This window comes from Prionailurus viverrinus, chromosome B2, assembly GCF_022837055.1.
Source record: "Prionailurus viverrinus isolate Anna chromosome B2, UM_Priviv_1.0, whole genome shotgun sequence".
Classification (NCBI taxonomy): domain Eukaryota; kingdom Metazoa; phylum Chordata; class Mammalia; order Carnivora; family Felidae; genus Prionailurus; species Prionailurus viverrinus.
This window is the reverse complement of record NC_062565.1, coordinates 8,968,686-8,995,880: the sequence shown is the minus strand read 5'-3', so window position 1 is coordinate 8,995,880 and position 27,195 is coordinate 8,968,686. Positions and strand designations below refer to the sequence as shown.

At 46.2% G+C, this 27,195-nt stretch overlaps 1 protein-coding gene across 2 annotated transcripts in view; it reads right to left on the bottom strand.

Annotated features, from left to right (window-relative positions):
* MBOAT1 (membrane bound O-acyltransferase domain containing 1) overlaps window positions 1-13,336 on the bottom strand; it is a 112,775-nt gene extending 99,439 nt beyond the window's left edge. For both annotated transcript variants that reach the window (XR_007152088.1, XM_047858253.1), the window contains exon 1: window positions 13,062-13,336. Coding sequence is in view for 1 of the 2 variants with exons in the window: in XM_047858253.1 (XP_047714209.1) it covers window positions 13,062-13,157 (96 nt within the window). In the remaining variant the exon portion in view is untranslated. The remainder of the gene's footprint in view (window positions 1-13,061) is intronic.
* Between the last annotated feature and the right edge of the window lie 13,859 nt (window positions 13,337-27,195).

The following is a 27,195-nucleotide window of genomic DNA, read 5'->3' as shown; positions in this document are numbered from 1 at the left end:
CCTAGCCTAGCTGTAGTTTTGATTACCCAGGAACGTAAAAAAATTTTTTTAAGTTTATTTATTTCAAGAAAGAGAGAAAGCGAGCAAGCAGGGGAGGAGCAGAGAGAGAGAGGGAGAGTGAGAATCCCAAGCAGGTTCTGCACTATCAGCACAGACCCCAATGCGAGGCTCAAACTCATGGGGCTTGAACTCATGAACCATGAGATCATGACCTGAGCTGAAATTCAGTCAGGTACTTAGCTGACCAAGCCACCCAAGCGCCCCCCGCCCCCAGGAATATAAGCTTTAACTAATCAGCTCAGAATTACCTGGTCAGCACCAGTGCAATAATCCCACCAGAGAGACTGTTCAAGTCCCCTTAGGAAGGGGACCTTGCCTGGAACAATGCATTCTTTGCTAATAATTTCCTTTTTCCGCACCCTTTTTGCATTTAAAAGTCTTCCCTTGGGTAGCCAGTTGCGTGACTCTTGATATCAGCTCAGGTCATAATCTCACAGTTCACGGTGTCAAGCCCCCTGTTGGGCTCTGCACAGCCTGCTTGGGATTCTTTCTCTCCCCCTCTGTCTCTCCTCTCTCTCTCTCAAAATAAATACGTAAACATTTAAAAAATTTTTCCTTTTCTACAGCTTGTCAGAGCTCCTTCCAATTGCTAAATGGGGTGCTGCCCAATTCATGAAAGGCTGCATAAAGCCAATTTGATCTTTAAGTTTACCCAGTTGAATGTGTGCTGTTTAATACCACAGTCCTCGGGAATGAGAACATAGGAGGGGGCGCCAGCGTGGGAAGCCCCGTCCCCGACCTCCTCTCCCACCATGACTGGCACCCCATGCTCTTGCTAAGGGGCAAGGCAGTTCCTGGAAACAGAAACAGAACTCTCAGAAAAGGCGGAAAGCAAGTCGAATGTCACAGGAGCTCTGTATATACAGATACAAATCACTCCTAGGAGACACTGCTAAGTTAAAAAAAAAAAAAAAGGCAAGGAGTGGAAGAACTGTCTACTCTCAGAAAAACAGACAGAGATTCTGCACACACGTATGCACAGCCCATCTCTGAAAGGACGTCACTGGCTGCCAGTGGGGAGGCGATCCGGGCAGCTGCAAAGGGGCAGGGGGAGTGTGGGAAGGGACCCTTCATTATATCCTCTTTTCTGCCTTGTGCTTTTGATACTAAGCATATAAGCTACCTAGGCAGAAAACTAATTTTTTTTACTGTACTTTTACAATATAAAAACCACAGGGGCGCCTAGGTGGCTCAACTGGTTAAGCGTCCGACTTCGGCTCAGGTCATGATCTCACAGTTTGTGGGTTCGAGCCCCGCGTCGCGTTCTGTGCTGACAGCTCAGAGCCTGGAGCGTGCTTCGGATTCTGGGTCTCCCTCTGCCCCTCCCCCGCTCATGCTCTGTCTCTGTCTCTAAAAATCAACATTTAAAAAATTTTAAAAATGAAGTAACATAAAAGCCACAAAATTAATTTCAAATAACTTTTAAAATTTAAACAAATAAATAAAATTAAATAAAAACAAAGGGTAAAACATAATGCCAGAAAAAAAACACAAAAAAAAACAAAGAAGTTTTAACTCTATGACATTCATAATGAAACCACTTCATGAAATTTCACAGAAGGACTTTTGAATTTAGCCAAAGTTCCTCTAGACCTAGTTCCTCTAGGCCTTAGCAACCTTCTGTTGTCTACCTTTGCTGACAAATTAGAGCTACAGAATGATGAATGCGACAAATCAGGGGCTGGGAGGAGATGAACTACAGTCTTTGTGATTTTAATTACTTGTTTGACCTCAGAATTTAGAACCACGGGGACAAAAACTGTTCAAAGGTTACCCCTCCCTCGATCTTTCTCACGTTAGACCTGAGTTCTGTGCTGGTGTTTGGTAAACAAGCCTGCGAATGGACTCTTTGTAATAATAAGATGGTTGGGAAACCCCCAGCACTATCAGCCCAGAAATCTGAATTCAACACTTAAAACCGCTTTCATGCTGTTATGGGCTTTGAAAACCAATTTGGAGTCCGATTGATTACTAACGCATAAGAGATGAACCGCTGACAACTTGAGGAAGTTGTAACCACAGCCCCACTGTCACAAGGAACTGGATATCTGATTCACCAAGGGCACGTCTTCGGGAGAACCAGAAAGCACATTACAAAGAGGTCAAAGAGTTCATCGTGGGGGAGATGGTCACATTTCTTAAGCCCAAAGGGACAGAGGTCTTTTCATAAAGCACATTTTTCAGCTGTACAAACTACCTGAAGGTAACTTTTCCCACCGAGTATTACACTGATCCTTGGCAAAATTGCTAGAAATAGCCATTAATACGACCACAGCAAGTTTCTCCTTTATCTTGTTTACTGAAAGGGTTGACTTACTTAAAATAGAAAGCTTCTGGAAGGCACACAACCAAGTTCTGTTATTAAATTACACATACTGAATTCCTTTTACAAGTTGCTACTACAAAACATAATTCCAGATTGTCTCTCCTTAGAATCTTTTTCAGAAACCTTTCTTTATAAATGTGATTCGGAGGCCATGCTGCAAAACACTTGGGTATAGGGCATCTTTTACACACGACACCTGATTGTAGGCTACTGCGGGAAACTTCCACATTTTGCCCACACAAATCTGAGAAAACGGGCCCAAAACTGATATTAATAATCCCAAGGAATGCATACCTCAACCCCACATAATACAACTGGGAAGGGAGAATTTAAACAAGCCAAGGCTAATTTCAAACTATCAGCAACCGGGCCCTTCATTAACTTTCCAATCAGATATCAGGCCTACGAATCTGAAATGCAGGTTCCAAGTAACAAACAGACCTAACCAGTTGGTAAAAAGAGCTGGCTCCCAAGTCCCACTGAATTTACTCATTCGTTCCGATGCAAGAACGTAAATAAAATTCCGGTTCAACAAACATTTATGAAGTTCCTGCATTGTACTCAGCACACCGAGATGACGAAGGTTCACCCTCAGTCACTGCCCACCAAGAATGCTGGTCTTTTCTCCAATCGAGTCTCAGTAGCTTTGCTCAAACAGCTTCCTCTTCCTGGAAGATTCTGCAGGGCCCATCTGGCCCCAGCCCAGCACATTCCCCTTCTTGTCCTAAGGCCGCAGCTCACAGGGCGGCTGCAGAGGCCTGGTGGCCCCCGGGTAGTGGCACGTGCAGGGACTCCTTGAAGCATGCAGCACGTTGTATTACAAGGGTTCACATGCAATACAGTGGTTGAACAAGCGCGTATGGGTTTGTCGCTTGATTAAGGTACACCCTAACCAATCTCCACAGCCCCATTCCAACCCAGTTATTTGGCCTCCCACAGTCAGGCAGGGCAGAAAGACCAATTAATATCTAAGACGTAAGGTAAGCCCCGCAATATGGTATGCAAAATCCCGGGGAGAAACAGAAAAAATGAAGGGACCTGTTTGCCCCTGGAGCGGAGGGAGACAGCAAGGCCAAGGTTACAGAGAGCAGGTGGAGATGAAACAGGAAATGAGAACTGGGAAGAGGACGAGGTTCAGACAGAGAAGGAAGAGTGTAGGCGGAAGCTGGCAGGTGCGAAAGGCACACGGCATTTGAGGCATAGGAAATAAACAGTCCCCTGGGATGACAGCACGGTGCACAGGGAAGCAAGTGGTGGCTGCCATACTTCCTGGAAGCACAACAATCAGACAGTCCTGGGCTCAAGTCCTGCCTCTGCCCCTTTCCAGCCTCTGGGCTGCCGGCAAGGCACTAAAGCCCCGTAGGCCCACTGCTTACATTGAAATTTGCGGCATAAATTTCAATGTTGTCACACCCGTTAAATGAGATAATGTACGCAGAGCAGCTGACTGAAGGCCTGAGAGCACATGCACTCAATATAGAGAGCCGCCGGTATCATTAAGCCAGAAAGGTAAACTGAGGCCAAGCTGGGAAGAATCCACTCTTGTTCCATGACAGAAAGGTTAAAGCTCCAGAACCCACTGGGCCTCTGCTTAAAATGGCAGGAAGTATGTGGTCACGCCTGCACATTCTCTGTCCTCTCTTCAATTATTGTCAAGTTAAGCCACCAGATTGCGACACCAGTCAGCATTTTCCAGACGGGCCAGCCTACCTCCTGGACTCACCCAGAGTCCCCCCAGATGGAGACAGCTCATTCTCCTGCTCTGTGTGCACAGGCTCCCTCAGGGCCACGCCATGGGGCAGTCCCCAACTCCACCAGCCCTGCCCTCTCGACTCTATGGAATTCACAGCCTTGCCCTCAACACATCTTATCGCTTGGTATTCGCACACTGTTTCTGCAAGTTGAGCAATCTCTTCGGAACCACAAAGGAACTTTCCACCACGTTTCTGTGCAGCCCCAGGAAACACTGCACTCCATGTTCAAGGTCGGTCACTGGCCACAGGCTTATCAGGACTCCGGGACCCCAGGGGCCCACGCCCACTGCCCAGAACCCTGCCATTCATTCTGATTCCCATGCCCAGCCACCAAGCTCCCCTTTGTCAACTTGCAGCCATGTGCCGCTCGGACTTCCTCCTCCTCCGTGACTCATCGTCCCATGCAGACCTCCTTCCCTCTGCCGACCTCCTCAAAGCCCTCCCTCTGCTCTACCCCAAACCCCAAACTGCCTTCCCAGCTCTCTCCCTTCCCTCCCAGCCTTGGTGGAGAACTATGTGCCAACAGGTGAGCAGAGACAGGAGCATCACTACTTTTCCAAATTCCCCTCCCCTTTGCTGCCTCAGCCCACTTCTCTTCCACCATCCTTCTAGAAAAGCTGTGCTCCCTCCAGACTCAGCCCAAACTCCTCCTTTTATGAAGTGAGATGGTACGGGGATGGGCGGGGGACGGGGGGAGAGGGGAGAGGGAGGCTCAGTCGGTTAAGTGTCTGACTCCTGATTTCGACTCAGGTCATGATCTCACGTTGGTGGGATTGAGCCCCATGTCAGGCTCTGCACTGGCAGCACAGAGTCTGCTTGGGATTCTCTCTCCTCTGTCTGCCCCTCCCCTGCTCGCACATGCGTGCATGCTGTCTCTCTCTCTCTCTCTCAAAATAAACAAACAAAAAAATGAAGTGAGATCATGCACGCAGAGCAGCTGACTGAGTGCCTGACAGAGGGTGGGTCTACCCTCTCCGGTCTAGCCATATGCTCTCGGAATCTACCAGCCTAGAGAGCTCAGTTACTGCCCAGCCTTTTCCTCCGCCTCCGGCTCACGTCCCAAGTCCACCTGCTTCAAACTTTGGGAGGAAGTCTGCCAGATCCCCCCCCCCCCCAGTCCACGGGGGTGGCTGGCTAAACCCAACTGTCACCCCTACCATACAACCACACCCGGACTGTCATCACTGCCCCGAACAGCTTCTCTAGGAATCTTCCACTCACTAGGCCAGCCCCCACCCGCCTCCTTTCCTCGGCACCTACCCCTCAGTCCCTCCAAAACTCTGGGTGTGTCCCCTGCCTCTCCCATCACTTCCAAGTACTTGTCGGCATCTTTCAACACCCCTTCTTCTTAACTGCCTAGCAACCCTCTCTGCAAACGCCCAACGGTTTTACTTCTGCTCCTAAAAGGAGCTGCTCGAAGACAAAAATCGCATATTGGCACAAACTCGTGCCTCTCAAAATTTGTGGTTTTCAGCCCGTCGATTACACTCAGCAGCCCGTTAAATGGACCGTGCACACCCCCTTCTCCACATCCCAGAAAGACAACGCTACGCCTTCTCCCATCCTCAAAGGCCCGCCCTCCTCCATCCCTGCAACCTGCGGCCGTATGACTCCTGCCCTGCTCCACAAAATTAAAATCTTCCCACACCTTATGTCCGTCACTGTCTTCCCTTTGATGGTAGCACTGGTGCCCAGCTTCAGCTGGCCGGAGAATCACCTGGGGAGCCCCTCCACCCCAACATTTGATTCACCAGTTGGGGCCGGATTCCTGAAACACACATGTCAGTAGATTCTGAAGAATGTCCAGGCATCAAATTTTATGGAAAACTCATCTCTGGCAAGGGTCTACAAAATCCAATCCTCGGCCAATCCCAGCCCACTGCCCGTTTTCTGTGTGGCCTGCCGGCTAAAACAACGTTTTTTCTCTTTTTTAAGGATTGAAAATAATCGAAAGAAGAAAATTTCCGGACACGTGAAAAATTATACAAAACTCAATTTAAAACTTTTTTTAAACGTTTATTAATTTTTGAGAGACAGGGACAGAACAGGGGGGAGAGAGAGAGACAGCGAGAGAGAGAATGAATCCGAAGCAGGCTCCAGGCTCTGACTTGTCAGCACGGAGCCCGACATGGGGCTCAGGCTCATGAGTTACGACATCATGACCTGAGCCGAAGTTGGACACTTAACCGACTGAGCCACCCAGGTGCCCTCGAAACTCCAGTTTACAAGTATCCGTAAATGAAGTTTCCTGACAATGCGGCCACACCCAATTATGGATTCACTATGTATTATGTTATTTATTCTACTTTCATGCAATGGCAGAGCTGAGTAGATGTGATGGGCTGCAGGGCCTGAGGCCGAAGATACTGACCGCGTGGCCCTTTATAGAAAACGTCCGCAGAGCTCCAGTCTGTAGGATGAGGTACAGACACGCCAGAGCCCATCGGCTGCCTCGTGACGTGACCCCTGCTCTCTTCCCCAGCCTGGACCCTGCGGTCCACTCACAACCTGCAGCCCACAACCCACTTCAGCGGGTTCTCAGCTCCCAGAACTGAGCGGTTTCACTCGTCCACACCTATGCGTGTGTTCTTTCTACCCACTTTGCCTGCTAAACTCCTCCTCATCCTGCAAGACCGAACACGTGCTACTCCTCACCTGCCAGAGGCTGACAACCACGCCTTGTCCCCTCGCAAAGAATAGATCTTCCCCTCCACTCTGCTTGATTAATTGGGATCCCAGTGTGCCGTGCGGAGCAGTGGTTCTCAGACTTCGGGGTGCCTCAGCACCCCAGGGAGCTCATTAAACCACCCAGGGCTGTGCCTGTCCCCCGAGCAGCAGATGGGGACACTAGGCAGAGAACGGACATTACTTTTTATTTTCTCGTTTATTTTTGAGACAGAGACAGCATGAGTGGGGGAAGGGCAGAGAGAGAGAGAAGCGGACAGAGGGTCCGAAGCAGGCTCTGCACTGACAGCAGCAAGCCTGGGGCTCCGACTCACGAACCGTGAGATCACGACCCGAGCCAAAGTCGGACGCTCAATGGACTGAGCCACCCAGGCGCTCCTGAGAATGTACATTTCTCACCAGTTTCCAGGCTGATACCGTTGGTCCAGGTCACTGCACATGAGCAACACCGGTTGACGTATGTGTCCCTGCCTCACCCAACAAGATTTTTGAGGATGGGCCCTATTTTATTGCTGTTTGAATCATCACAGCCCAACAAACCCCAAGGAATTCTTGGGGAACACGGGAGAAACTCAATACTTGTTGTCTGCAGTCTAACCAAATTATTTTCCTCCTGTTTGCCAATCATTTTCGACATCAGAAGAAGGGGGTATCAAGGGGAGTGCAGACCTGACTTTGCAGGAACTACTGAGGCCAAAAAAGAAAACTAAAGTAGCACTCTGCAGGGCTGATGTTCTCTGGCCTGCCATATGCCCACACCCATCCTGAGCTGGGATGAACTGGAAAGTCCCAAGGTGAAGAGCAGATTGTTCAAGTTAGAGACCCAAGGGTACAGCCTGGAGGCGGCATCAGTGGGGGGTGTGGAGGGGGTGGGCCAAGCAAAGGACCCTTCTCCCAACAAAGGCTGATCTGCTGTCCACTTGGTTGTAAACCATGTTAAAGGTAAATAGTAACTTCTACAGGAATCCAACATCTCCTATGGCTTTGCCTTCTCTGTTCCACCAGGGCACCGTCTACAAACTTCTGTCAGCACCTGCACAAGTCAGTGAGTACACAGTACTTGTATACTTACATGGGTCCTTTGTCTCCTCTACTGGTGTGCAAGCCCTTCCAGGACAGGGGCCTTGATGCTTTTTAGCCTTGTATTTGTACCACCTGGCCAGGTACCAGGCACTAACAGCATTAAATAAATATTTAATTGGTTTAATACTGACTATGGAATGTGAGCTGAGCTTTTAACCAAGGGCAAGATCTAGATAAGAAGAGACTTGCAGGTTGGGCTTTCCAAGATTGGACAAGGGAAACAACGGGTGACTAAAAGCTCCAGGCAAGTAAAGAAACCTCGCGGTCAGAGGCCCCGGTGGAATAATCGAAACTCACTACTGGAATCACCATTCATCAAGAATGCCAGGTCTTTAGAGCTGGTCTTCATTCACCCAGCCTTTTAAACTATAACACAAGCTTATGTTAATTGTCCTAAACCTTTCCTGCTTTAATCTCAAAATCATTTCCTGGATTCTTATGTCCTGGTCTATTTTTCCCTTGACCCTTTTTCTGATTAGGTTGGGGTTTGGGAGGGGAATGAAAGCCAGGCAAGGACTTCTAATTCAACAAAGAATTGCTACTTTATGCAAAAGTATACAAAGTCTGGTAGGACAATCGATAAAAACAGCCTTGGCCCCCAGAGCTCCCCACCACCAGAATGGAAATTCCTTATAGTCAGGAAACCATTTCTTGCTCAGCTTTCAAAACTCCTTTCAAAACAGGCGTTTTAACAATTAACAACATTGATATCCAATGCATCACGCAATTAACAACATTGATATCCATCCATCATGGTGGTTAAATCAGTCTTACAAACTGTGACAGTTATGTTTAGTTTAGGGGCACCTGGGTGTCTCAGTTGGTTAAGCATCGACTCTTCACTTTGGCTCAGGTCATGATCTCTGGTTCTTGAGTTCAAGCCCCACATCAGGGGGAGGGGGGAGGTGACAGCATTGAGTCTGCTTGGAATTTTCTCTCTCTCTGTCTCTTTCTCTCTCTCAAAAAATAAATAAATAAGCATTTAGAAAGAAAGAAAGAAAGAAAGAAAGAAAGAAAGAAAGAAAGAAAGAAAGAAAGAGGGGTGTCTGAATGGTTCAGTTGGTTAAGTGTCCGACTTTGGCTCAGGTCATGATCTCACCGTTCGTGAGTTCGAGCCCCGCATTGGGCTCTGTGCTGACAGCTCACAGCCTGGAACCTGCTTCAGATTCTTTGTCTCCCTCTCTCTCTGCCACTCCCCTGCTTACATTCTGTCTCTCTCTCTGTCTCTCAAAAATAAATAAACATTAAAAATTTAAAAAGAAAAGAAAAAAAAGGAAAGGAAAGGAAAGGAAAGGAAGAAAGGAAGAAAGGAAGAAAGAAAGAAAGAAAGAAAGAAAGAAAGAAAGAAAGGAAAGCCACCCTTAGTTTAAAGGCAGATCAGGTCACATTCCACAACCAAAACCAAGTGAAAAAGAAACAAGCAGATGACTTAAAAAATAAGACAAATACTCATCCTTTGTTCCCTGATTCACTCTAAATGAGGAAGAAAAGTTCTTACCTAATTTATCCCGGGCAAGTGAAGCTTTATATCTAAATAATCCTACTAGCTGTCGGTGCTCCACACTTGCTATACACAGTGACCCACTGTTTTAGAAATCCAATTTTCACACACTCACCTGTGACACACCTGTGGAGGGTCCTACATCATCATCCATTTCCTACCCTCTGCATCTGAATTCTTCTGTACTCTACTTGTTTCTAATTAAGTAAGATGATTTTACATTTAACATCTCTAGGAAGATGTCAGACTAGTAAAGTCCCTGGAAATTAAAATAATAGACGTTTCCTCACGATCGATCGCCCGCAAGCTTCCCTGGGGAGTTAACAGAACAGATAAATGAAAGAATCAAATGAAAAATGAGTTCTTCACTCGCACAGTAGAATGCTCAACAGATATTTTAGGTTTTTTGCAAGTAATAAAATACCTGACACAGGGACACCCAGAAGCCAAAGACATTCTCAGATGTACGTTCAATGCAGAAATTACGAATACAAGCATGAAATGCTATGAAATGCTAACACGGGGAGGGGGGAAGAGTCAACGTCTTCAGGTGGCCTATAAGGAGCTATTTAAGTAACACAAGGGACATGTTTTGTCACCTCTAGCATATTGCAGGCCAATAAAAAGCCACTCTCCGGTGGGACGAAGCAAACATTTATTGAGGACTATTCTCTTATTCCTGGATTGTCCTCCACCTCTGGCTCTACCTTTCTCTTCCAAGTTCTGTGCCCAGAGTGGAGCCCCTGCAGACCGCATCACCCAGGCACCCCAGGCCGTCACCCTTAGATGTGATCTGACCACTGCGGAGATGGGCAAGAGACGGAAGGACTGTGGGTGGAGGGAAGGAAGGCTGAGGCTCTCTCTCTCTCTGTTTCCGCCTGCGGGGGTGGATACAGCTCTCACTGGGCAACAGTAACAACACATCCTCCCCCTTCCCCTTCCCCTTCTGCATCCAGGTCTTAGTACCTGAACCTCCGCATGTGGGTCCCTTAATGCTGCCCACATCCCTCCATGTAGTTCATTAAAGTGTCTCCACCGCAACCCACTGAGTTGAGTTTCCTGCCAGGACCCTGTGTGAATGAAGGACCTTCCTGATGTAGAGCATGTTATATCTGCCTAAACTTTCTCCACTCTAAAATGCAGATTTTTTTTTTTTTTAAAGAGAGAGAGAGCGCACAAGCAGGAGAGAAGGGCAGAGAGAGAGAGAAAGAAAGAGAGAGAATCCTAAACAGGCTCCATTCTCAGCACACGTGGGACTCAATCCCACGGGCCTGACATCATGACCTGAACTGATCTCAAGAGTCACACAGTCAACTGACTGAGCCCCCCGGGTGCCCCCAGAATGCAGAACATATTGCCATTTCCCCTTTTACCCATGGGGGCATTTGGAGCTCTAGGAGGCTGAATGCCAGCCAGCGGTCACAGAAGCACTCACAAAAGAAGTCTGCTGGCAGAGTAGGTCAAGTCTGACATCTAAGACCTTAAAAAGGCCTTGAAAGGGTGAGGGAGAGGGGTGCCCGGGTGGCTCAGTCGGTTAAGGCCCGGACTTCAGCTCAGGTCATGATCTCACAGTCCGTGAGTTCGAGCCCCGCGTCTGGCTCAGTGCTGACAGCTCAGGGCCTGGAGCCTGCTTCGGGTTCTGTGTGTGTGTGTCTCACTCTCTGCCCCTCCCCCACTCCCTCTCTCTCTCTCTCTCTCTCTCTCTCTCTCTCTCTCTCGTGCGCTCTCTCTTAAAAATAAATAAAAAATAAACATTAGAAAGTGTGAGGGAGAAAAACACACCAAGCTTCCAAATTCTCAAGCCACAACTTAGCCTCAAACCACATTATTTATGGTTTGCGATTTTCATCAGGCCTTAAATAAGTGAGCTGGGGCATTGCCCTATATGTAGTTCTTCCAGCAAGAGTCACTCAGATGTGACCCTGCTGGAAGGTGGCGGGGCCATCCAAAGATCAAAGACATCATGGGGGGGGGGGGTCCCTCCTTGCCCATGGCCCACTTTTCTTTTTCAGTTTATCCCAGAAATCCCCTTCTCCCAGCCTTAAACATCCTTAAGCCTCTTTTATTCTTGTTTATAAATTAAAAACAGGGTTCCTCTGACAAACCCAGGAGGCTGGGGATGGAGGCAGATGAGTTAAAAAGCACCTAATATCGTACCAGCACCTCTCAGTCGTAACTTGTCAGGGTTCCTTAACTATCCCTTTCCATACGAAAATGCTCCCCAGATTCCTCTCTCTAGCAATGCCAAATAACTTAAAACAGAAAATGCAACTAAAATAAATTCTGACGGGGGTTGGGGCTGGGGCTGAAGGGTAAGTACAAAACACATTCCGCTTAAGGAAAGTCAGCTATGAGTTATATAGCAGTTTCAGGGCAAAAGAATCTGTTAGTATCTCTGCCTTTGCCTAAGTCCCTGGGACTCTCCCATCTTCATTACAAATCGAAGACTGATTTACAAAAGCACAAGTTAGCATCTAATACCGCCCCCGATTTGTTAACTTTCTGGATTTTGCAACTGATGAGAAGGCAAATGGCCACAGGAGGTGGAGCTCTGAATCAGATCTTTGGAGGCAGCCAGGTAGAAGGGTGGCTCAGTAAACAGTATGTGAATAAGGCAAATGTCCAGGTCTCACTTCCTCATTGCAGAAGGAATGTGAGTGGAGAGGGCAGCAGGTATACTCCCGTTTGAAGAAGAAAAAAAAAAAAAGAAGAAGGGGAAATAAAAAAAGATCAGTAGTGAAAAACAGAGGAAGAAACCTGGGGCAAACCTCGGTATGAAACTAAACTAAGGTGAATGGGCGGTCCCCCAACACACTTCATTCCACTTAAATCAACATATATTTACTGACTCTCCACGAAAGACACGGCAGATCTAGCCTGCAGCACCTGCAGACACAAGAAAATGAGTAAGGCAGCCTCAACCCTCAGGCAGATTTCCTACGAGGAATTATATTGTTCTTTATTGCCATTTTCAGTTTTAACGGGAGCAGACAGTTCCTGGACAGTCCAAGTAACTTCTCTGAGCCTCTCTTCTCCCACTATCCTAACTCACTCGGGAGCCTAGAACCTCAAGAATGAACCCATTGGATAAACTGGAGCCCCTTGGGAAACCATGGCAACCTTGTGTAACTCCTCCCTTTCCGATGGACATCACACCTGGCACAAAATAACTGTCCCTCTGATCAGGCAAGTCTCACCACCCAAGTCTAAAACCCAGGTGTCTGTTCAAGCAACAGGCTGCAGAAACAGACCAATCCGGCTTATCTTTTAAGGACAGAAATCTAAATTAAAAATAATCAAGCTTCGACTACACGGATGGGAAAAAAAAACAAAACAAACACCTGATTCATTTATCAGAATACCTTAGAACTTCGTGACAGGAAACGAGGCAACCCAAAACCTCAAGAAGAAAAAATATATGTAGCATCTGAACCCGTCTTTCAGGGTATACCGATTTTTTTCACACTTCGAGGACAAAAACGTTGTCAGTAAAAAAGCCCACCTGTCGAGTCTGTGGCTGTGAAATCTGCTATAGGGGCTGGGGGGTGGGGGGGAGGACCGTCGGTGGCTAACGCATGCCCGCAGCCCGCACCCCCCGCGGTGGCCCGGGAGGAGGGTCCCTCGCTGCGCCCACGCCCCGGCCGCCCGTTACCTGGTCCAGCGGGATGCCCAGGAGCTCGCTGAGCGGGTGCAGGCAGGTGGAGCCCGTGGTGCGGTACGAGAGGCTGGACGGCGGCTCCGCTGCCATCCTGCATCTTCGGGAGGCGGCTGCCCCGGCCCCAGCCCGCGCCACCCCGCTCCCCGTCCCGCAGCCCGAGCGCTCGCGGGCCGCTGCCCCAGGCGCGCGCGCGCGCACGGCCGCCTCGCCCGCGGGGACCGAGCCACCAGGCCGGGGGCCGCGCGAACTCCCGGGGCGCAACCTCGGCGTTGGCGCGGCGGCCCCGGGGCGCGGTGGGAGGGCCGCGCCGGGCGCGCTCCGCTTCCCGCTGCCCTCCTCTCGGCGCTCATTGGCCCGGCCGCCCGGGACGGCCCCGGGAGGAGGGAGGGACGGAGGGAAAGTGGGGAAGCGGAGCGCGGCCCCGAGCGCCGCCCGGCCCGCCCACCGGGCCAGAGCCCGGGCCGACCCGGGCGAGGGAGAGCGACGCCGGCGGGCGCCGCCGCCCTGCCCTGCGGCCGCTGGCGGGCAGCCCCGGGGGCGGGAGGCGCCCGTCCGCTTCCTTCTCCCGAGCTCGCCGGCCTGCCTCCCCGCACCCCGCAGAGATCTCCATCCCGGCCACCCGGGCGGGCGCCTCTCCCCGGGGAGCACCCCGCGCCCCACCCTGTTTTGGTCTCGCTGCAGTCTCGGCTTCCTCCCCGCCCCCCTCCCAGTCCGCGCGCTGGCTAACATTTCCTTTGGAGCCTTCTCGTTCCCAGTCCTTGCTGCAAAGGGTTAATCTGCTAGGGGCTGGAGGCCCAAGGAGACACCACCCCCCGCCCCCCCCCCCCACCGGGCTGCAAACCAGCGCCCCGGAACCCAGGCTCCCTCTCTTCTCGTTCCTCTGCGCGAGACCCCGAGCCGTGTCACATCAGCAAATGGAGGGATCCTTTCCCCCCCATCCCTTTGGCTGGGGAATTCTTTTACCTCTGTAAGAAGCGGTGCTTCTGTTACGTTAGTGCATTCTGATACACGTTTTCACGCACGTGTTCTCAAAAGGGAGACACTTCGTCTCTGTCCCCAGAGGGAGCCAAACGTATCACGGGCACTCAGAGAATGGTTTCAGTTGATTAATCGGTTTGGAGAGTCCGGAAAGCCTTGAACTGCTGTATGCCAGCTGATGAAGCAAGCTTTACAGGAAAGCAGCGCTCTGAGCTGATGGGCATAATAAATCCAGGGAAAAGGGAGCTGATGCGGACCCCCAGGATACACGGGGAAACCAAGCCCAAACTTTTGCATCAGCAGTTTACCTGGGAGTTGTTACTGAGCCAAGGAGAATCCAAACGGGCGGGCAGGGACGTTCAGGCAGACGTAATATTGTTGTCAATGTGGCCTCCATCTTCAAATTCACCCGCAGGCCTGCCTGACAGACACTGGTAACAACTTCTCCCCAGCTCAGCCCTCACGCTTGCGTTCTCCAGGGGTTTAATCACCAAAGAGCCACCCCAAACTTTGTAATGCCACGCCAGAGTTTCTCAACCTATGATCCCCCATTCAGGGGTGGGAAAAAAAAAAAGTCTCTACCTCCACTCCCCTGCCCCACGGAGATGTTATAGGAGGTCATTAACAGCAGATGACAATCTCTGCTTTATTCACACCACACCCACATTCACACTCACAGAGGCACTAGGCTAGACAGGTTCAACGGATATCACACGGTTCTGGAAACTGACCAGAACTGAAGCTGTGTTCCTCTTACCCTGAGCAGGATGACAGCCTAAGGGAGGTGGTTGAGGGCAGAAGGGGCTTGGAAGCCTGTTTAAAAAATAAAGTAAAATCAAAAAAATCAATACTTAGATGTGAACTCCCAGGAAGGAAGAGGAGGCCAGTTTGGGTGGTATTTATGAAGCGAGTACTCAGACCACTCATAATCTTCTACAAACAAATCCATGCTCCTCAAGTTCAGAAAATGGGTCTTTGCACTGGCATAGATTTAAAAAGAAGAGTAGGGGTGCTGGGGTGGCTCAGTCGGTTAAGCAGCCGACTTGGGCTCAGGTCATGATCTCACAGTCTGTGAGTTCGAGCCCCACGCTGGGCTCTGTGCTGACAGCTCAGAGCCTGGAGCCTGCTTCGGATTCTGTGTCTCCCTCTCTCTGCCCCTCCCCCGCTCACACTCTGTCTCTCTCAAAAATAAATAAAATTTAAAAATTTTAATAAAAAATTAAAATAAAATGACAAGAGTAGCCATCTACAGATTTTCTTCTGCTCAGCAAAACACAGGTTATAATCTAGTCTAAAATTTTCCCTTAAAAATGCAGTAACTATGCTCAGATCTTGAAAACAAAATGTTACAGGACTTAAATCTTAACAGTTCTATTCTAGTGATACTGTAGTACAATTAATGCTAAAAGAACGATCAGGTGCAATATCAAGAGAATGGAATAGCTCCATGATTGATTAATCAAACAGGCTACTAAAGAATGGACTATAGGGGCGCCTGGGTGGCGCAGTCGGTTAAGCGTCCGACTTCAGCCAGGTCACGATCTCGCGGTCCGTGAGTTCGAGCCCCGCGTCGGGCTCTGGGCTGATGGCTCGGAGCCTGGAGCCTGTTTCTGATTCTGTGTCTCCCTCTCTCTCTGCCCCTCCCCCATTCATGCTCTGTCTCTCTCTGTCCCAAAAATAAATAAACGTTGAAAAAAAAAATTTTTTTTAAAAAAAAAGAATGGACTATAATTCTAAGACGTATGAGAGATTCACCATAGACACGTCACTCCCCTTTCCTTCCCATTTATCTCTGTTCACATCCTCTGTCAACTGTAGATTTGTAATAATTATTATTTGATATATTAGCTACAACTTTACAAAAGTTGTTTCATTTATCAGTGACAATAGCCCATGTGGCAGTTACTATAATCAATATTTTACAGAGGAGAAAACTGGAGTTTATTTTTCTTTAATATTTATTTTTTGGGAGAGAGAGAGAGAGAGTCTGAGCACGGGAGGGGCAGAGAGAGAGGGAGACCCAGAATCCTAAGCAGGCTCCAGGCTCCTAGCTGTCAGCACAGAGCCCAATGTGGGGCTTGAATTCATGGGCTGCGAGATCACGATCTGAGTCAGCGTCAGACGCTTAACTGACAGAGCCACCCAGGTGCCCCGAGAAAACTGGAGTTTAGAAAGTTAAGCATCATAGTTGTGTTAAGGGAGGTTAAGCCAAAAAAAAAAAAAAAAAAAAAAAAAAAAAAAAGTCTATCTGATCCAGAACCTGGGCTTTCAGTCATTATCCACATTGCCTTCTCTAAAACAAAGCATTTCTCTATCAAGAGGCCCGCCCACACATGTGACACGGGCCTGTCATTCCTGTGGACAGAAATTACCTTTACTGTTCAAAAATGAGATGGCAGGGGTGGTGCTACAGGCAGTCAGCCTTGCCTGTGTTCTGTCTGCAGAAGAATGAGTCTTGATGTCGAGATCACTTGTTTAATCTCCCATACAGAGCCATGCTCAAATGGTGAAGGCCAGACAAAAAGACCTGGAAATCTTTCTGGCATGTTTCAGGAAGGCAGCATGATACTATGGACTGATAGAAACTCAAGACCAGTCACATGAGTGGCCAGAACCAACCAATGCTTCTCAAACAACAAAACTGAATTCAAACAGTCCTCATGGGGCACCTGGGTGGCTCAGTCGGTTAAGTATCCACTCTTGATTTCAGCGAGGGTCATGATCTCATGGTTCATGAGTTCAAGCTCCACATCAGGTTCTGCAATGACAGCACAGAGCCTGCTTGGGATTCTCTCTCTCCCTCTCTCTCTCTGCCCCTCCCCCTGCTCTCTCTCTCTCTCTCTCTCTCCCCCTCAAAATAAATAAATAAAACTTAAAAAAAAGAAATTAGTCACTGATAACTGAATGCAGAAATAAAGCCTGCTGACAAAACTCCATCAGCTAAAAATACTCAGAACGATATTTATAAACATGATTTTGTACGACTTCTAAATGTCAGGACTGGAGCCTAAAACCTAGAGGAGGCACAGATTAATTAACAAACTAATTAACTCTTCTCAGCTGAAGCTTCCCTTTTACGAGCTGACATTTTATTTTTAACTTTAGTCTTTTGGGAATGAGAGCTTCCCCAAATGCATCCCTGCATACTTAAGTGGACTTAGCGATCACAACTGAATTTTTATTGGTGAGTCGGGCATTACGGTGAATATGAACCCATTCCAAAATGCAGCAATGTCTCTGAGTCCAATGATGCATCAAGGGTTTGTCCTCACCCTACATTATACCCAAAGAAGTAAACTTTCTCAATTATTGTGTCTACTTTCTAGTTTTTCAGTCTTCTCTTCTGCTCTCATATTCTGGTTGTCGCTGCCTCAACCTGCCATTTTGATTCTCCTGTGATCTTGTGAACTCCATAGATTGCCTTCACGAGGCTTTGGCTGAGTGCCAAAGGAGTTCTTGAAGAAGTGAAGTATTTCAATTTTAAGCAAACCCATACTGTCTATCTTGGATATTCAAAGTCTCCCCCCCCCCTTATTTCCTGCATCTTTGGCTATGTTCCAAATACTCCTGCCAAAGAAGTGTTCTAAGAATGATAAAGTGTGATTGAAGACAATACTTGAGGCTATCTGGTTATGGTAATGCTGTCAGGATTCTCTGGTTGGCTGCAGTAATAAATAAATAAATACATACATACATAAATACATAAATGAATGAATAAATAAATAAATAAACAAATGCCAAGTAGGACCTAGCCCAATGGCTGGAGCCCTTGGGTGTGCTGAGATGCTTGGCTCCCACTCTCTCCATCCCCCACCTCAGCCTCACTGTGGGTGTCGCTGCTCAGGCTACTGTCATCTCAGGCCTCAGAGAACTCCACAGCATTAACCCATGTGTTAACCATGAGCCCTTGTGTTCATCTTGGAGACCATTTGGAATATCCCTCAACTCTTGAATTTTTCACCTTCCTCTTCCCCTTTCTGTTCTGTGCCTGACCCAATGATAGTGCCAAGCATAACCATATTTTGGAATGAGCGGATAGATGGTTCCCTGGCAGTCAGTGCAGCCAGCGGGACTCATGACTATCTCTTTTCTTCCAGTTGAAGTCCTCATGACCCAGCTTGTTGTTTGGAGCCTCTGAAGCCTTTGATCAGCACATTAGGCTGGCCAGCCCTAAATGCTGACAGTACAGTGAAGTTTGTTATTTATAGAACCGAAGTAGGTATTTGCCCCTGTCCCCCTAGTTCTATTCCTGTACTCCTAATGTGCCATTTCTGCAACTTGAATTTATTTCTAAACATTTTCCCATCATTATTGGTCACTTCTCACAGAATAGCCTGTAAAACAAGCTTAGATTTTCGCAAAAATATACTAGTAGGCCATCAAGTCAATTGTCTGTCTCCAAGAAAAGGACACCAAGCTTAGTTGACCACAGGATATCTTTTGTGTACAAGATGCAACCTTCCATATTAGCACTCCCCAGATTCACGTGGGAAACAGTGCTTTCTCTTGTGAAGACTGATTCAACATTCAGCAACTATTTATTAAGGAGCCATTATTTATAAAGCACTATTCTAGGTGCCTGGAATACACATCAACTACACACAGACAAAAATCACTCCCCCCAATAGAGCTTACATTCTAGCAGGGGAAGACATTAAAAATATTTAAAAAATAATATGAATATTCCAGAAGATGATGAGTACATAGAATAAGAGTACAGCAGGGTAAACAGAGTCTACACATTGACGTATTTAATGGGGTGGTCAAGGTAGGCCACGTTGAGAAAGTCACATCTGAACAAAGATTTGAAGGAATCTAAGGATTTCTGGGCACAGAACATTCCAGAAAGAGGAACTGTCTAGAGCAAAGACACTAAGATACGAATAGGCCTTGCAGGGTGGAGAAACATCAGGCTGGCCAGGAACTCTGGAGCAGAGTGAGTGAAAGGAGAGAGAGAAAGGAGATGGGCCAGCACAGTGTAGGGAACAGGCTATGGGGACCTTGGAGGCCATTATCACAACTTCAGCTGTTTCTTTGTTGCAATGGGGAGCCATTGCAGGGATTTGAGCAGAGGAGTGTCTATACTCTTTAAATAACCATTCCTGGGGTGCCTGGGTGGCTCAGTCAATTGAGCATCCAACTTTGTCTCAGGTCATGATCTCACGATTCGTGAGTTGGAGCCCCGCGTCGGGCCCTGTGCTGACAGCTCAGAGCCTGGAGCCTGTTTTGGATTCTGTGTCTCCCTCCCTCTCTCTCTGTTGCTCCCCGGTTCGCTCTCTGTCTCTCAAAAAATGAGTGAACCCTACTCATTTAAAAAAAAAAAAATTAAATAACCATTCCCTTTTCCCCCTCCCTCTAGCCCTTGGTAATCACCATTCTACTTTCTATTTCTGTGAATTTGACTGCTTTAGGTATCTCATACGAGTGCAATCACACCATGTTTGTCTTTTGGTTACTGGCTTATTTCACATGGCATAATGTCCTCAATATTCATGCATGTAATAGCATGTGACAAGATTTCCTTCCTTCTTAAGGCTGAACAATATTCTATTGTATGTAAAGACCACATTTTTCTTTTCATCCATAAGTGGACACCTGTTTCCTTTGCTATCGTGAATAGCGCTGCTGTGGAAGTGGGCATGCAAATACTCTGAGATCCTACTTTCAATTCTTTAGTGTATATACCCAGAAGTAGAGTTGCTGGATCATGTAATAATTCTATGCTTAATTTTTTGAGGAACCATCATACTGTATTCCATAGTAGTTGGGCCACCTTACATTCCCACCAACAATGCACAAGGCTTCCACTTTCTACACGTCCTCGCCAACACTTGTTACTTTCTGTAGGGTTTTTTTTTAATGTTTTTATTTAGTTTTGAGAGAATGCAAGTTCGGGAGGGGCACGGGGTGGGGGGGCGGACAGAGGATCTGAACCAGGCTCTGTGCCAACGACGGTGAGCCTGATGTGGGGCTTGAATTCATGAACCATGAGATCATAACCTAAGGCCGAAGTCAGATGCTTAACCGACTGAGCCACCCAGGTGCCCCAGTAGTTGTTTTTTTTTTTTTTTTTTTTAACGTTTATTTATTTTTGAGACAGAGACAGAGCATGAACGGGGGAGGGCCAGAGAGAGGGAGACACAGAATCCGAAACAGGCTCCAGGCTCTGAGCTGTCAGCACAGAGCCCGACGCGGGGCCCGAACCCACGGACTTCGAGATCGTGACCTGAGCCGAGGTCGGCCGCCCAACCGATTGAGCCACCCAGGCGCCCCTGTAGTTGTTTTTTTTTAATAGTAGTCATCCTAATGGGTATAAGATGATAGCTCGTTGTGGCCTTGATTTGCATTTCTCTGATGATGAGTGATGTTGAGCATCTTTTCATGTGGTTGTTGGCCATCTGTGTATCATCTTTACAGAAATGGCTGTTCAAGTCCTTTGCCCATTTTTAAGTCAGGTTATTTGCTTTTCTCATTGTTGAATTATAGGTGTTCTTTATCTACTCTGGATATTAACCCCTTCCTTTTCAGATATATGATTTGCAGTTATTTTCTCCCATTCCATAGGTTGCTTTTTCACTCTGTCGATTGTGTCCTTTGATGCACATAAGTGTTTAAGTTTGATGTGGTTCCACTCATCTCTTTTTACTTTGTTGCATGTGCTTTGGATGTTATATCCAAGAAATCATTGCCAAGTTCAATGTCATTAAGTTTTTACCTTATGTCTCCTTCTAGGAGTTTTTCAGTTTCATGTTTCAGTCTGTAATTCATTTTGAATTAATTTTTGGTTATGGTGTCAGATAAGGGTCCAGTTTCATTCTTTTGCATGTGACTATCTAGTTTTCCCAACACCATTTGTTGAAGAGACTGCCATTTCCCCACTGAGTGGTCTTGACACCCATGTGGAAGATCATTTGATCATATATGCAAGGGTTTATCCAAATCCCTTTATTTTGAATGTAAAATACTGAATTTTCTCTTTGCTTACCAAGTTCTTTAAAATCTAGACCATAAAGGGGCTTAATTATTTTCCTACATAAAGATAGTTCTCTCTCTGAGATGAATTCTCCTGCCAGCTATGAAAATGTTATGTTCTTTCCCGCTGTCACACTGTGTGAACCAGACTACCATCATCTTGGACAAATCTACCATGATGGCCTTTCTGTGACCTGAAAACTTCTTGAGCGCAGCGCCCCTCACCCCACATTCTTTCCTTTTGTTTAACCACATCCTTAAGCGCTCCCTAGGGGCAAAATGTCCTCCATCCACCTCGGAGATACACTATGACATGCACCTGTTCTCAAACATTCTCCTCCTGGATGCTCCCCGCATGTATTTCCAGCTTCTAGGGCTATAAAAGTAGGTCGAGCAGGGGGTGGTCTTGTGAAGATCTACTCCTGTTGCACAGCCCAAGACATTCTTCTGTCCGTAAGTCCCCTTAAAAAACCATTTCTCGGGGCGCCTGGGTGGCGCAGTTGGTTAAGCGTCCGACTTCAGCCAGGTCACCATCTCGCGGTCCGGGAGTTTGAGCCCCGCGTCAGGCTCTGGGCTGATGGCTCGGAGCCTGGAGCCTGTTTCTGATTCTGTGTCTCCCTCTCTCTCTGCCCCTTCCCCGTTCATGCTCTGTCTCTCTCTGTCCCAATAAATAAATAAAAAACGTTGAAAAAAAAATTAAAAAAAAAAAAAAACCATTTCTCACAAAGCTAGACTTATTGACTTTGTCCTTCAGTCTTCCAGCTCCTTTGGAGGTCATTTTGCACATATCTCCCGTTCAGGGAACACACGCCTATTGATGGCAGGCAGGCCAGGTCTGAGGACCCGGGGGGGGGGGGGGGGGGTCCCATAGGACCAACCAAGAGGGTCCTTGGCTTCGCACAGGATGGAAATCAAGCACGAGCCAGGAGGAGGCAAAAGAGTTTGTTGAAGGAATAGAGAGAATACAGGTACAAAGAGAGTGGGAGACTCATAAAGGAAAGAAGGGAGTCTCATCTTTGGGGTCTGGGTGTTTTTCCTGAGGACAGTGATCTGGTGTCTGTATCACCTCAGGCATCCAGGAACCAGAGGCCCAGGGGGCCTTTGTCCTTGGAGCCAGGGTACCTCGGAGTGAAGATGTCCCGTGTCAGTGGTCTAGAATATGCATATGATGGCTTCATCCAGTCATTCTCACCTGATCCTTCTTTGGATGTCATCTGTTTTAAAGACATCATTAACCCCTTGCCCCTTATAAGGAGGACATACACTGTTTGCATTATGAGGCATATTTAAAGTGGGGTAGGGGTGCAGGTCCTAGCAAAAATGGAAGCAGAAAAAGGAGCCAAAAGCAGATTTTTACGGAGTCCTTCAGCTTCCTTGTGTCACTATGAACCCAATCTTCCTGGGCTGCAGTTTCCCTGTGTTTGGGGGGGGGGGGGGAGTGGAGGGGGGGAGGAGGGAAATAAAACTGCCTGAAAACATGGTAGATTTCCAAAACTACATTTATAGAAAGATATATCAAATGTATAAATGTAATTATATATATATATATATATACATATATATATATATAATTTAAATAAAAATAGTCAAGTAAAGCAGGTATGCACGTTCCCTCAACCCATTTTAAGAAACAGAACACCAGGAATACCATCAACACTGCTCTTCAAATGGAGACGCAACCCCCCCACCCTTCGCCTTACCCCTCCACCCCCACTCAGGTACATAAGGAGTTTCTGGGGGTACTTAAGCACCTACCAGTTTCAGGAAGTCTATTTCTCGATACCCAAATCCCATATATACTCTTCCTAAAGCCAATTTGCCTGAGAACTCTTGAGTTCACAATAATCCTTCCACGTGACCAGAGCACCCGTGGCAAATCTCACAGTGGACCACTGTCCAGGGGTGTGAACCCTCTCATTCCAGATAGCCAGGTCTCCTGAAGGATTAAGCAAGGTACTGTAAACCCACAGAGCTTGTGTTGTTTCCCATTTTGTACGTATTTCTGTTAAGAGTAAAGCATACATTTTAGAAATGAGTATTTTAGCTCCTGTGGAGATGTGCTGAAACCAGATCTATGACGGTAATAAGGAAGGGGAAGAAGCAATGGTGATTTTTACCTCTTTCTTCCCTGACCCATTTTCAAAGAATGGGGAAAGGTCCCAGGAGGCCAAAACAAAGAGAACGTGGACGAGCAACATTCAACACTAAAAACTTGGGCTTTTTTTTTTCATATTTAAAAAATAAGCATTTATTTTCAGCTATTCTCAATATTCTCTCCTAGGCTGTGTCATTTGTTGGAAATAAAAACATGTGGATCAGCTGAAGAAGTAGAATGATTCTGATTCTTTTCAATGTAACTGGAATGTTTTCTAGGACTGCCAAAATTTTCAGGATAACTCTGGGAAAGATCCAAAGATAAAACTTTTATATAATTTTGTTCCATTTTGGTATGTGGTACTGAATGCAGTAATTAAAATCTATTTTAATGATTATATTATTAATTTCCTCCTCTTATTTCATCCCATAAAATGCCTATAATTTTTTATCTCCTGTTTTTTTTTGTAGCAACCTTTACAGCCAACATAGGGCTCAAACTCACCACCCTGAGATCAAGGGTCACATAATCCACCGACTGAGCCTGGCAGGTGTTCCTCTATCTTCTATTCATAAAAATTTTTTTAATTTTTTTAAATATTTATTTATTTTTGAGAGAGAGACAGAGTGTGAGCAGGGGAGGAGCAGAGAGAGAGGGAGACCCAGAATCCGAAGCAGGCTCCAGGCTCTGAGCTGTCAGCACAGAGCCTGACGCGGCATTCGAACTCAAGAACCGTGAGATCATGACCTGAGCTGAAGTCGGACGCTCAACCGACTGAGCCACCCAGGCGCCCCAATTAATAAAAATTTTTAAATAAATGAACTGGTAGTCCTACCAGCTCTTACCAGTATAAACCCTTGTCTTCACTAAAAGCATAGAAATAAGATCATGATTCTTATAAACAGATGTATTTCTAGGAAATTTCGCTTTTTATATTAAATGATTATCAATATTTATAACACACTTGAGTTTGATCAAGTGTATAGTAACAATTGTAAAACATAACTCCATCTAGAAGAATTTTTTATCTTAGAGCCTTATAATTTCAGGAAATTAGATGCATGTCAAGAATTACCTTTATATGCGTTTTGTTTGGGAAAATCTGAAAGGTAATCAGTAGAGGACTTTCAAGCATACAAATGTATCAGGACAAAGGTTTGTGAAAGAAATAGAGGAGAAATAGGATTCAAAGAGACAAAAGGGAAGATTTACACCTTTTTTTAATGTTAAGAGCTTGTTCACGTGTGTTTGAAACCGTTGGTTGGTGACAATATCAAATTATTACCATTTTATATTCCACTGAGTACTTTTAAAAGCAAGATATAGCAGTTTTATTTTAAAATGTCACTGTTTACCACATGCTCTTTGCAACTCTCTCAACTTATAATGGAAAACTTTTGACGTTCACTTTAAAATGGAGTAAATGCATGGTTTTTCAAAATTCTTTTCGGAAAAAAGTGAACAAAATATTTGAAAGCCAATGCCTTAAGAAGCCCCGTGTGCCCCCTTCTCAGTGCATCACAAAGGTAACAATTATTTGAATTTTATTTGTTTTAGTTTTATAGCTTTATCTTTTTTTAAAAATTTTTTTTTAAAGTTTATTTTTGAGAGAGAGAGAGAGCACAAGCGGGGAAGGGGCAGAGAGAGAGGGGGACACAGAATCCGAAGCAGGTTCCAGGCTCTGAGCTGTCAGCCCAGAGCCTGATGCAGGGCCTGAACTCACAGACTGCGAGATCATGACCTGAGCAGAAGTTGGACGCTCAACCAACTGAGCCATCCAGGCACCCCTATAGCTTTATGATTATTATTTTTTAATTTGAGTATAGTTGACACACACTTAGTTCCAGGGGTAAAACGGGTGATTCCACAACTCTGTATGTTTTCTGCTGCACTTGTAAATCTTTCTTCCTTCCTTCCTTCCTTCTTTCCTTCTCTCTTTTAAGTAGGCTCCTCACTCAGCACAGAGCTCAATGCAGGGCTTGCACTCACGACCCTGAGACCGTGACTCACTCAAGACCTGAGCTGAGATCAAGAATTGGACGCTTAACCCACTGAGCCACCCAGGTGCCCTGCAAATTTTCCTTTTTTACATTACCTGCCCTGTTTGCTGCAATTTACTCTTGGAATTGATTCATCATCTGACAAATGGCAACCTTTAAAATTTTTATTATTAATTTGATTTATTTGTATGAAGATTCTTTTGAGTTTTCTATATAGATAATCACATCATCTTCCTAAAAAAGTTACAGTGTTTTCCTCCTTTCTTAGTGTGCTATTTCTATTTTTTATTATCCTATTGAGCAGGCTAGAACATCCCGGTACCTGCATATGGGGTTTGATAAGACAAAGTCCTCCATGAAGTGCCTTTGGGGGGTAGTTAACACATCAAGATGACACAGTAGGACAGGACATATGACATATGATGGGATAGTTCGTATAAAGTATATGGAAACTACACGAGGCCACATTTAATTCCTTCTTAGTAGAGTCTAGGTCCTGCTAAGCGCATACCATTGCAGCAGAAAAGTATAAATTATATTCTGCTGACTTAAGTCAATTATATAAATTCACAAAGTCTTAAGGCAGGTAGAACGTTGTTTTTGATGTGAGCGCTTTAAAAAACCAACAACCATTTTACCCATACATTTATTCAATGTATATCATAACACTCTTACCCAACATTGTCTCAGATCACGCAGATATAATGAAGCACAGATCGACACAGTCTACTCTCAGTCATCAACTGGAGGAGGGAGAGGAACTGTGCTTAAACAGTGAAAACATGGGGCACACCTGGGTGGCTCAGTCAGTTGAGCATCCGATTCTTGGTTTCGGCTCAGGTCGTGATCTCAAGGTTCCAAGGATCAAGCCCTGTGTTGGGCTCTGAGCTGACAGCAAGGAACCTGCTTGGGCTTCTCTTTCTCTCTCTCTCTCTGCCCCACCCCCACTCACATGTGCACGTGTTCTCTCTCTCAAAATAAATAAATGAACTTAAGAAAAAAAAAACAGCAAAAACACTGTGTCAACTGATTCTTCTAAGAAAATAACCAACATATGGGGTTCACATGTAGCCCACAACAGACAAAATGGAAAAAACACATTGTCTAAAAATGTTGCTCATGTTGAGTTAAAACCTGCCTTTCTGAAACTCTTAACCACTATTCCTAGTTCTACCAAAGGAAAGAAAATGATAAAATATATTTTCTTCCAACTGACCTCAGTTAAGGTCTGTGTAAAGTTCCCCTCTGCCCCCCCCCTCCTCTAAGCCTTTACTTTCTTGGCTAAACTTCCATTCCTTCAATAATGTTGTGATTTTAAGATCTCAACCTATCCTAGCCCCCTTCCTCTTGAGACCGTGTTCTTTGTCCCTGTGTTATTTAAAACCCATTTCGCAAAACTGAAAATAATCTTCTAAGTGAGACATGGCCAGTTCAGTGTAGATGGGACCTATCATCAGCTTTTTCTAGGGGTTAATAATATCCCTGCCGTATAGAAGTAAATTTACATTTCATTTGGTTCCTCAGTATAGAACTAAGACTTAATATTATGTATTTCAGGAAACCAGATCTCAACTAAATATGAGTAAGAATGTCCACTAAGATCCTTTTCCATGCAAATAGCCGTAGGCCCTGTGTCCCAATCCTATACCGATCAACTGGCTTTTTTAAATCATATTTTCATTTGTTTCTTTTAGTTGCAAGGGCCAGAAATCTCATTTCAAGTATCCTTTCTCAATGAAAACACACAAACAAAAAACAGGTCAGAGATTTATTGTCTCACATAACTAATTAGTCACATAACTGAGAAAAATCTAACAGTAGTCGCCCGGCAGACACATCTAGATCTAGGGTCTCCGTGTTTTCAGGACTGCTCTTCTGCATTGTCTAAGCTTTGCTTTTCTCTAGGACGGCTCCAATTCTTGGGCAAAGTTCCCTTAAGATGGCAAGATGGACATCCTCTCGGTAACCCCAGTGATTCTGTCCTAACAGTAATCCCAGGACTGAGTCTCACCGGCTCCGGAAGAGTCACTTGGTCTCCCCTGCACCCAGCAAGGAATGCACCACTCTGATTGGCCAGGCCTGT